The sequence below is a fragment of the Echiichthys vipera genome, assembly GCF_963691815.1.
Source record: "Echiichthys vipera genome assembly, chromosome: 4".
NCBI classification, from domain to species: domain Eukaryota; kingdom Metazoa; phylum Chordata; class Actinopteri; order Perciformes; family Trachinidae; genus Echiichthys; species Echiichthys vipera.
The window spans coordinates 28,580,237-28,591,751 of NC_139829.1; the positions used below are offsets into that span (position 1 = coordinate 28,580,237).

The 11,515-nt window shown below is 42.8% G+C and overlaps 2 protein-coding genes across 2 annotated transcripts; one reads left to right on the plus strand and one right to left on the minus strand.

The window, feature by feature from the left end:
* LOC310946698 (purpurin-like) lies at positions 1 to 1,446 on the plus strand (the record flags this gene model as incomplete). The annotated part of the gene is made up of 5 exons (XM_083913237.1): positions 1 to 114; positions 484 to 620; positions 736 to 848; positions 932 to 1,144; positions 1,357 to 1,446. The coding sequence occupies 5 exons, from the start codon at positions 1 to 3 to the stop codon at positions 1,365 to 1,367; spliced, it is 588 nt and encodes a 195-aa protein (XP_083769363.1). The 3' UTR covers positions 1,368 to 1,446.
* A 399-nt stretch (positions 1,447 to 1,845) lies between these two features.
* Positions 1,846 to 10,716, minus strand: idua (alpha-L-iduronidase). Its single transcript, XM_083911782.1, has 14 exons — positions 10,424 to 10,716; positions 8,585 to 8,725; positions 8,359 to 8,441; positions 7,390 to 7,497; positions 7,058 to 7,153; positions 6,757 to 6,959; positions 6,341 to 6,520; positions 4,934 to 5,150; positions 4,557 to 4,766; positions 4,326 to 4,447; positions 3,517 to 3,642; positions 2,947 to 3,023; positions 2,735 to 2,835; positions 1,846 to 2,639 (listed from the first exon to the last, which is right to left on the minus strand). Exons 1-14 carry the CDS (start codon positions 10,558 to 10,560, stop codon positions 2,539 to 2,541), a joined length of 1,902 nt encoding a protein of 633 aa, XP_083767908.1. The 5' UTR covers positions 10,561 to 10,716; the 3' UTR covers positions 1,846 to 2,538.
* Between the last annotated feature and the right edge of the window lie 799 nt (positions 10,717 to 11,515).

Consider the following 11,515-nt stretch of genomic DNA (forward strand, 5'->3'; position numbering starts at 1 on the left):
ATGGACTTCCAGATCTTTGTCGTGTTGATGTTTGTCCTGGCCTGTGTGGAGCACAGCCTGGCCTCCTGCGTGGTGGACAGTTTCACAGTCAAAGGCGACTTTGACCCCCAAAGAGTAAGTACAGAATTGTGTCTTTAAATCAGTTCTGGTGCAAGTTTCTGTAACTAGAATAAGCCTGATAGCGTTTACAGTAATGCTACATGTAGGTTTGAGACAAATCAGACAGATGAAGAAGTAGCACAACAGATTGAAGAGGAATAGAATAATCATCCTCCAATAAACCAGGACATCATCAGCATACAGTGAAATATGAGTGATGCTTATTGTGTACAAGGGGTATGAAGATCTGAGCAATTAAATCAGCATCATTATAACCCTGATTGGAGTACACATAGAAAACCCCAAATTTGTGTATGTGACTATCCATAATCTACTGATGAAATGCCTATTAAAAGCATCATCTTTATGATTTTCCCCCGACAGTATGCAGGAAAGTGGTACGCTCTGCAGAAGAAGGATCCTGAGGGTTTGTTCCTGCAGGACAACATCTCTGCTGAATACACCGTCGGAGACGATGGTTCCATGGTTGCCTCCTCCAGGGGCAGAGTCACACTCTTTGGGTGTGTATTTGTCAGTGTTAGAAGTCTATTTAGTTGCAGTCTGACTGTGATGTGTTTAAATGAAAGGTCGCTTGCAAATGTGACAGTTTTTTTCTCTACGTAATTTCACATCCAGGTTCTGGGTCGTGTGTGCAGACATGGCTGCTCAGTACTCCGTGCCCGACCCCGGCAGCCCTGGCAAGATGTTCATGAACTACCAGGGACTGGCCAGCTACCTGTCAAGCGGCGGTAAGCCTCCTCAGTCGTATACACACGTTCCCTCTGTCTGTCTCACACAGTTGAGACTAACTTCTTGCTCTCTGCTCTTTCAGGTGACAACTACTGGGTCATTGACACAGACTACGACAACTACGCCTTAACCTATGCCTGCCGCACCCTGAAGGACGATGGAAGCTGCGAAGATGGATACTCCCTGCTCTTCTCCCGCAACCCCCGCGGCCTCCCCCCTGCCATCCAGAGAGTCGTCCGCCAAAAACAGGAGGAGATCTGCATGGCCGGAGAGTTCCAGCCCGTGCTGCAGAGTGGTGTGTACTCAGTCTTTCACGTTCAGATCAATGGACAGATAAACTGTGAAACCCTGTACATCGACTATTGTCCTTTATAGTGCTCTTTTTCAAAGAACATTTATATTCAACTTGAAATTTAGAAACCAATTTCTGTACATTCAAAGTAAATGTTTTAAGGTCTGCGTTACATTTGAACCCTAACCCTTGTTCCTCTCCTTCCTTTTTAACAGGAGCCTGCTAAACTGCTCCTGAGCTTGAGTTTGTTGAGCAGCCCTTCATTACACCGGATCGATCATCCTGTCCCAAATGAAGTTGAAGATTCAGAAGAATCATCGGATAAATCAGATTCAACGCCCCATGGAACAATAAAATGAACGCTGCCCGGATGAAAATATATTTCAAAGCCAAATCCAAGGAAAACTATTACGTGTTGAGTGAATGTGATGAAATGATTACTGCACAGTATTGTCCCCCTGATGGGTAACATCTGCACTGCGTTATCATGTGTTGGTGACAATAAATTTTATAAGGAATCTTGACGTTGTCCTTGTCTTTATAAAAACGACTGTCTACGCAACTCAGATTGGTAATCCAAAATTGAATTATCTAGTGCACAAACATAAAATACAATTGTATAAAAAGTAAGATTAAAAAAAAATTTGAATGTAGCAGATTAAAAAAAAAAGATAAAATTGAATTCATGTTGCCATTAGATTTGATTGTAACGGCTTCTGCAACAGTGTGGTCAAAAAATAACGACACATTATGTGCAACAGCAAAACAAGCATGAACAACAAGATCTGAGTTTAACAAGTTGTCCTTATGGATGTTGGTAACAGCTGGCATATTCATGTGCAAATATATTAAACGATACGTCTTCCTATTGTCAATGGACCCCACTAAAAGACCCAAATCCTCAATGAATTGATCCAAACAACAAGTATTTCTTGTGTATCACAAACATACATATATATATATATCTTAGTCCTCTGTGCCGTAGAGCTTTTATTGTTGCCCAAAATTATTAAACCAAGTGTATTATCAGCCTGTTGAAATTAGTCCCTGAAAAAATGTGCTGTTTACTTCATTTTGAGTAATGTTTGCTAAAAACTACACTGCTCAGCTGTTTAAAGGAATTTATTTAGCCTTTAAAAAAAGGAAACGATATATTTGCGACTTGTTTTACAGAACCATCGGACTTCCAGCTAATTGCCACAGACAGTGCAGGAAAATCAGAAAGTAATGAAGGACCGACTGACATGTTGTTGGTCTTATTTTCAAAGTCTTTGAAATTACAACCACTACATACACTAATAAAAATGTGATGCCTGTATTTCTGCCACATGGCGCACAGCACATTAGTCTTTATAAAACGTATTTACCTTGGACAAAACGGTTTAGAAAGACTTGGTCTAGTGCTCCTTTGAATACCGCTCAGGCAGCGAGTACGGGCCAGGCTTTCCCCAGTAGTCCACAGCTCGGACTCTGTAAGAACCGCCGACCTCCTGGTCCACTACAGAAGACAACATAATGGTGTTAATTCTACGGCTCGATGTCACAATGACAAATACAGATCAATCCTTTAAATCATTCACTGGGAATTCTTACCAGGTGAATAAACATATGAAGTAAAAATGGTGTCTTGAGTGTTAACTCTGCTGAATTCTTGGTGGTCTGTGGAGAACTCCACTTCAAATGTCTTAATACATCTGCAGATACAAAGAAGAGCGCTTTCTTGTTCTTGGTGCATGTTTATCACATATTCACTTCTTTACATTTTCTTGCAGTGGTAAATGCAAAAAGGAAGAATGTGAACTCACTTGGAATCAACACAGTGGTCCGACCAGACGACGAGGACTTGGCCTTTGGTGATCCTGATGAAGTGTAATCCATTGACCTGATCAAAAGTCAAACACACTTGACAGTTCATCTCTTTTCATTCAAGATTCAAGAAGCTGAGTAATTAATTACTCAATTAGTTGAGTGACGTGTTACGTCGTGATGACGTATAGGCAGCAAGAAGCATTCGCCGAGGCCCAGGTAGTGCGAGTACAAACGGGCCTGGGGCGCAGGGGGAGAGGGAGGGGGGACAAGTACCCTAAAGCACGGGGCATGCTAAGGATGGACAGTGTGAGTGTGCCCTTACATTAACACAGTATATATTTATATTCTCAACTGTACAGCGTGACACAGAACGCACAAGTTAGATTCAACGGATATAGCGTTGAGCAGCATTTATGAGAAGCAGTCACAAGAAACAATCACACTTTTAAGCACTTTCATTTAATAGACCCGTGTTTATTTTTAAAAACTTTCAAGGCCTTGATTCGTTTTCCTCAAAGTCACAAACTTTCTAGGGTTCCAAGGACCTTGTGTGCGTTGGTACTGACCTGATCTGGCCGGGCTTTGGGCTGGGCACAAACATGGACGAGGAGGACAGAGGGCACGGACAGTTTGGCTTTCAGAGACAGAGTGTCCCCCGCAGGAACCGCCCAGGGTCCATCGACATGAGGGTCCTGACACAACGACACATCATCAGTGGGTCAAAGCACGTCACAGCACTTTACAGAGAAGGACACGCCCCAAATCAGCTCTGCTAAAAGGTCGACAGCAAATGGAATTCAACATTTTAATAAAGCTGCACTGAACAAGATCCTCATCCATGAACACACCTCATCTCAAAACAAGTGCAAGTAGGATAGACAGTACAGCAGCATACAGGAGACCCTGTACATCTGCCCCACTTAACACTAACAGGAAATCTGAGATAAAGCACACCAGGCGTGTAATCTACCAAACAGCATCCAAAAGTTAGATACATGATCAGTATGTGTGTATGTATAACTATTTATATATATATATATATATATGCATATGCATATACACAATATGCAAGGTTGTGTTGTGGTTAGCACTATCGCCTCACAGCAAGAGGGTTCCTGGTTCAAATCCGGGCTAGGGCCCTTCTGTGTGGAGTTTGCATGTTCTCCCGGTGTCTGCGTGGGTTCTCCTCCCACAGTCCAAGGACATGCACGTGTTAGGTTCATTGAGGACTCTAAATTGCCCGTAGGTGTACATGTTAGTGTGAATGGTTGTCTGTCTACGTTTGTCTCTATGAGCCCTGTGAAATGAATAATAACACACTTTGCAAAAAACTAAATGTAAAATACAAGTTTACAGTATGATTTTTGCAGATTACCTGCACACTCCTGAGGCGTCTGAACTGTTCTGCTGTGGGGTAGTCAGGGCTGCCCATGCTCTGCCACAGCTGGTACGGGTTGGTTACGTTGTTGTCGATGTAATATGTGACATACACAAGACCTGGATAGCAAACACACAGACAACATGGACCTGGTTAGAGTTTCCTTATAATATAATCACCTTTTAATGTAGGAGTGCACTAAACCCAACAGTATTTTGTTCAGCGTACCCTTGTGTGCAGCCAGTCCTTTCAGTGACACGGTGACATCGTCAGTGTTGGTGGAGGTGCTGTTGTCGTCACTGTTGTAGACCAACACTGCTGCCTGCCAGCTGTCTGAGCCGCCCGGCAGTTCGGGTTCGTGGCTGCTGGCGAGAACTCCCACTGTGCTGTTGCTGGTTCCTGCTGAGCTCAAAACCTGAGCCAGGATCTGGGTCTCTCCTTAAAGTGGGATCACATACAGAAGAGGCAACGGGACCATTAGAACAGGACCGGGGCAGATGAGACATCATGGAGACCTGAGAGGGGCTACTTTACAAAACACACACACATCTTAACCCAACCACACACTTCCACTGAGTCACAGATAAACCTCAAAAAACTGTCACCTAGCAGAGCCAGCAGGCCCATGACAGTGAGGACAGGCTTCCTGATCAGCTGAACGTGAGGCAGCTGGGTGTTGTTGACCTGGAAGCGGGCGGTCAGCGTGCGCTGGGTGAAGGGGTGTGGGTGATAGCTGAGGAAGGCATTGTCGTTGCTGAGCAGGGTGTAGTTGATGGTGTTGTTTGGGTCAGCCAGCAGCAGATCCTGGTGCTGGTTTATTACCTGTTGGGGGAGCAGGACAGTGGACGGTTTAAGTGCAACTTAACTGGCAGAAGAACTAAACCTGACAGAGTTTGGTGTCCAACCACTGACGGCAATGAGAAGCATTTTATTAGGTTCGCAACTTGTATCTTGCGAGAACCAAGAAAGATCCCACGCACACTGGTCACAACCTCTTTGAACTCCTCCCCTCTGGCTGACGTCACAGATCTCTGTACGTCAGCAAAACAGGACATAAAAACAGCTTCTTTCCCTCTGCTATCACTCTACTGAATAGCTCATCTGTTGTACTGTCTCCTGCATTTAGTATGCTCATTCTGTACATTTGTTTTATATATGTATATTTTTTGCATATGAGACCCTACTTTATATTACATATGTGTACAGTTTAGTATATATATCCATAACTTATGTGTGCATACTTGTCCATTAAAGCTGATTCTGAGTCTAAAAGTTTATTCATATTGTATGTTGTCTAATAACCTGAACACTGAGTACCAACCGTATGTACTATATATCTATTTCAATTTGAAAACACAGTTTTAAAGAGCTATTTCAATACATCCCTATTCCTGCATCTGTTCAGTCTCACGCTGCAAAAGCTCTTCTTCTGTATAACTCTACTGTACCGATCTACTGTAGGTGAACACTGAATATGGATAAGTAACTCATACAACCACTTCAACAAATTTGAACTATCCCTTAATATTAATACTTCCAACAAATCTCTATATAAAAAAAGTCCAGTCGGGCAAGATGAACTTTTGCCACTATAATAGAGAAATACCGACATTTTAACTAAACTGGAAATTCATACTGTGTAGAAGTTCTACTGCTCTAAATTGTTCTTTCCACCCTGTGAAGGATAAAAGTCAAGGTGAAACACTGAAATCCTTCAGTGGTAAGTCATTTTTGACTCATTTGAGTTGACAAATAGAAAGAAATACAAAGATTTGCTCTAAAATGAGCTTCAGCCAATAAGAAACCTTGGTCACTCATTCTGCAGGTGTAATATAAATGACATCCAGATGGTAAATAACGAATGCAAGTCATTGTGCGAGTCAACATCTTCCTATATCAATACATTATTGGCTCTACACTCGAATAAGACTTTAATACAAATCTTCACCATCAAGTTTTCAAATATGATTTTACTCTCTAGGAGTTTTTCACGGTCCATCCCTTCACCTCACCTTCACCACCATCGCAGCGTAGGTCACATCAGCCCTCCACTCCTGAGGCCTGGACCAGCCCACCAGCGGGTCGGCCTCATCATTGTAAACAGGGAGGCTGCGGAACCGGGGGAAATGCTTCTGGATCTCCCCGACTGTCTGGAGCTCCTGCTGGAGGATGGGCAAAGAGTAACCTCCTCCCTGAAGGACGGAAACAGAAAGTCAGCTTCCGAAAGAGCAAATCACATCAGATTCACAATCAATTAAGCTAATGAATGCATTAACAGATACAGTTTATGTAGTATAAAGTGTATATTTTTGTATATATCAACTAGACCTTGTCTCCCTTTAGCGAAAGACATCTCTAAAGCAATGAATATGATAAAGATGTTTATATCCATTCATGTTTGTTCTAGATATAGTCCAGAAAAGCACACCTTCTTGTGCAGGGCGATGTAATCGATCCTGACTCCTGTCTCTCCGGTGAAGTAGTTGGTGCCGTTGTAGCAGTGCTGCAGCATGGCCCAGCAGTATGGGGAGTGTGGGGGGGAATGACAGGAGTCTCCCGGACCCCCAAACCTCAGGAGACTGCTGGCAGAGCGCAGACCCTCCGAGCAGGCATCATAATAGTTCAGAAATCCTAAAAGAAACAGTTTGTTTTACTGAAATTTTATTTATTCATTTAAAAAACAACTGATTATGACATTAAAAGTCATGTCTGAAGCATTATGGGTTTACCTTGAATTGACACGGTGACATTATCAAAGTCATGGTTGTTGGGCTCATTCCATGTTTCAAAGTTCCACTGAGAGACCCGTCCCAGGCCGTACTTGTCTGCAATTTAACAAAACACGTCCGCATTGTGTACGGGCAGGGTCACGCGGTTCACTTTTAAAGCTTGTTTTAGTTTACTTATGGTTGTAGGTTACGTTAAATTACACAAGAAATATTTGCAAATACGTTTATTGAAACTTTCTGTGGGGACATTAACCCCAAACACTGCTGCTCAATTACAGATACAACATATTACAACATATTTGATACAATAGTGACAAAACAAAGGCACTCACCGATGTACCTCTTGGCGATGAGATAAACCATATTTCTCCACTCTACCACTTGTGATTTGTCCTCAAAGTCAGTAAAGTAGTTAGAGACACTGCCCATCAGCTCAAAACCTGACAACCAGATGTGCAGCAGTTAATTTCAGTTCAGATTTATACAAGTCCCAAGTGCAACAGAGACCAGCAGAGTTACGTTTGATCTGTTATGTTATGTGTTATGTACTATTAAAACACGAATCACACATGTTGCAGCACAGTGTTTCCATTTCAGCTCGGCGTCAATAACCTGTTGCTCTGCTATTAGCTGCTCTCATGCGGCTGGCAACAAATATCTGAATATTCACAGCTGATCAGTCCCAAAGATAAGAAGCTCAAAAAGCGGTATTCAAAAAAGTTTTTGTACATTTCTTTTTACACTTATGATTTAAGTGTAGTTTTAAATAACTATGCTTTGGATTCTTAATAAAAGCATTTGGGAGAAAAATGCCTCAATAATATTCACTTAAGGGTGACACGGTGGAGGGGTGGTTAGCCCTGTCGCCTCACAGCGAGAGGGTTCCTGGTTCGAATCATGCATGTTCTCCCTGTTTCTGCGTGGGTTTTCTCTGGGTTCTCCGGTTGCCTCACACAGTCCAAGACATGCTCATGTTAGGTCAATTGATGACTCTAAATTGCCCGTAGGTGTGAATGGTTGTCTGTCTCTGTCCGTCTCTATGTGCCCTGTGATAGACTGGCGTCCTGTCCAGGGTGTACCCCACCTCACGCCCAATGTCAGCTGGGATAGGCTCCAGCCCCTCCGCGACCCCGACAGGGACAAGCGGTTGAAGATGAATGAATGAATATTCACTTAACCATATGGTAATCATAGGCAAAACATTAATATGGAAACCAGATGAAACCATGAACGCAGTTGTGATTTATGTGGGAAGAAGACTTATGGTGTGATGTCCCCTGTCCAGGGTTGTGGTAAATTACCTGGCTGGAGTCCATTAATCCACAAGAGTTCAATCAGCTGGTCCAGTTTGGTGAAGTTGTACTGAGGTCGCCCTCCGATATCCCTTCAACAACAAAACCAGACAGCTGTAATTCATCATAAGGAACACAATCAACTGATAATCATAATGTGCTGTATGTCATCTAACACTAATGCATTACACTGAGCGGTATGTTTGCATTCACAGGGCTGACGGGGTCTTCTTACTGTGCGGTGACCAGTTCCAACATCCAGTGTATCCTGACTTGCTGGATCCCTCCATGGGGGACTGAGCCCACGTGGGCCAGGTTCAGCTGCTGGTCGATGCTCAGGTCAAACTCGTGGGCTTGGGTGTGAGGGAGCGGGGGGCTAAGCACAAAGAAGACACAAACGTGCATTTAGAGATTGACCATATGTTTTTTTTATTTATACCTGCTTGTTCCTGTTTTGTATCTCTATACAAACCTCCACTGGAACATTTGAAAAAGTCTTGGCTTTGTAAAAGATGCTTTTATCTGTCAACAGACTTCCTGTCAGAACTGTTGTGTCTTGGAGTTGTTACGTCAACTGCGCCACTGCGATGATGATGATGAGACAAAACAGCATCTTTTAATGGACTTCTACAGAGCAAAGGAAGTCTGGGACAAACTTAAAGTGTACAGTGTTAACTTTGACCTGTTTACAGCATGTACTGTTGGAGCCTTCACGTCTTATCGGAAATACGGTAAATACCAAAAATCAGACGTGAAAATTGCACATGAATCCCCCCGCATGTGGTAATTTCCACTGGGAAGCTCATAGACTATTTTGATAGACCAGTTGCCGAGATGAGATAACCTTTGACCTTTTCAACATGGCGGAGGACAACGCAAGAGTCTACTTTATTACAACAACACTGTTTTTGAGCTGGTAGGAAAGATTATGTGCTTTAGATTAGTATAGACCAGGGGTGGGTAATTCCGGTCCTGGAGAGCCACTGTCCTGCATGTTTTAGGTTTTCTCTCAGGTGTGTTAGAGCAGAGAGGAACCTAAAACATGCAGGACAGTGGCTCTCCAGGAACGGAATTGCCCACCCCTGGTGTAGACCAATCATATGTAGCTAAAACAGAAATATCAGCTATCTCTTTTGTGCTTTTAAAAAATGTACTATTCATGATCTAAAAAAAATACAGCTTATTATTTACTGTTTGTGTTTTGATAAATCTTCTTCTCGCTGTAGCTGATGAATTAGGCGGTCTAAGATTGTTTTCCTCACGTAACAGATCTGTGGGTCAGCCATGTTTCATTTATAACGATCACAAAAGCACTTGAACGCAACACACTGGTAATTTTTCAGTGCACAAGTGGTTAGGACCATCATTTTCCAAAGCACGTGCAGGCAGCATTAGTCCTGGAAAACAGTCCCACTGTTAAACAAAAAGGACTGATGCAGCTGATCATCTGTATGAAACTGTGGGAGAGCAGATGTGTAATGACTTTACATCAGACTGCAGTGGACAGTGACACTGTGTACAAATGGGTGATCACTGAGCTCTGGAAACCAGCTCTGGACAAAATCAGCTCCTTCCATGAAACATTTCACACTTGTGACACACAGCACTTTAGAAGATGATCATGTTCATCTCATCTCATCATCTTCTCATCTTCAGCCTCTTATCCGGGGTCGGGTCGCGGGGGCAGCAGCTTTAGCAGGGGACCCCAAACTTCCCTGTCCCGGGCCACATTAACCAGCTCTAACTGGGGGATCCTGAGGCGTTCCCAGACCAGCGTGGAGATATAATCTCTGCACCTGGTCCTGGGTCTTCCCCGAGGCCTCCTCCCAGCTTGCACACAAGTTCTTTTTATATAATGTAACATGAACTATATGTTTTCTTGTGTGTGTGTATATATGACTTGCTAAATGCATAAACTTCAATAAAGTTCTTTAAAAAAAAAAAGTAAAAGATGCTAACTTGGTGCAACATTGTTTAATACCCCTGTTTGACATGAATTTCTCCATTTTTAGCAAACAAAAGAGTCAACTTTCTCCCTGTTTGCTGCCCACCTCAGTCTGTTTTGTCGACTCACCAGAAACCAGTGCTTCTCCAGAAGTGCCTCAGGTCTCCCACTGGTGTCCCCGCATCGACTGTGATCACATAAGCAGCTGTTGCCGTTTCGGTAATGCTAAGAAGTAACACAAACACAGCAAAAGTTTCCCACTGCATGGTTGCGACTGAGCATTATCTTAAATGTCCACATGTGAAGTTAGTAACGAGGTCAACTGAGCCCCAACATGCCTCACACACGGTACGTTAATAAACGAACACGACACTTTAGCTGTATTTCTCTTTAACGAGACTGAAACGCAACAAAACAAACGCATTTTCCCTCCTATGGTCAGCTGGACACGATGACGTATATTGCGTGCGACGCTGTTGTTGTAGTCCTTTAGGGAAGTGGAGTTTGTTTGGTTTTGAGGAAATTGAAATCATTGCTATGCAAACAAACTTAAAATGTAAAAAAAGGATGTGCATTAATTTTATAGACCTTTTCAAATATGTAAACATAAATGTGTCCTAGTTTATTTCCTGTTGCAGTGTATGTGAATGACAGACTGTTAACGAGGACCAAGGCTGTTGCCTAGCAATGGAGTTCCATTGAAAAGGTCTATAACCATAATTAGGAGAAACGTTCAAGGTTTACACACTATAAGTGGCTCAGTAGAAGAGTGGGTCCTCCTCCACTTGAGAGATCGGCGGTTCGATCCGCACCTCCCTGTTGAAGTGCCCTTGGGCAAGACACTGAAACCCAAAATTGTGCATGGGTGTGTATGCATTATTAGATTAGATGGTATGTAGATGTCCACTGCCATCAGTGTGAATGTCAGTGTGAATGGGTGAATGTGACAAACACTGTGTAAGCGCCTTGAGTAGTCAGAAGACTGAAGGGGCGCTATACAAATACAAGTCCATTTACCAAAGCATTTATCACAGCATAGTCAATACAGTTTAAAACAAACATCTGTCTGCACCGGTTGGGGAGGAAGAAAAGAAGAGAGAAAGAGAGAAAAGACAGAAAAATGTAAAGAGACGGAGAGATGTTATGGCAGTTAATATAGTAAAAACAAGCACAGCTAAGGTGATAGAATATGACAATGATAATAATTATGGTGGTAAATAT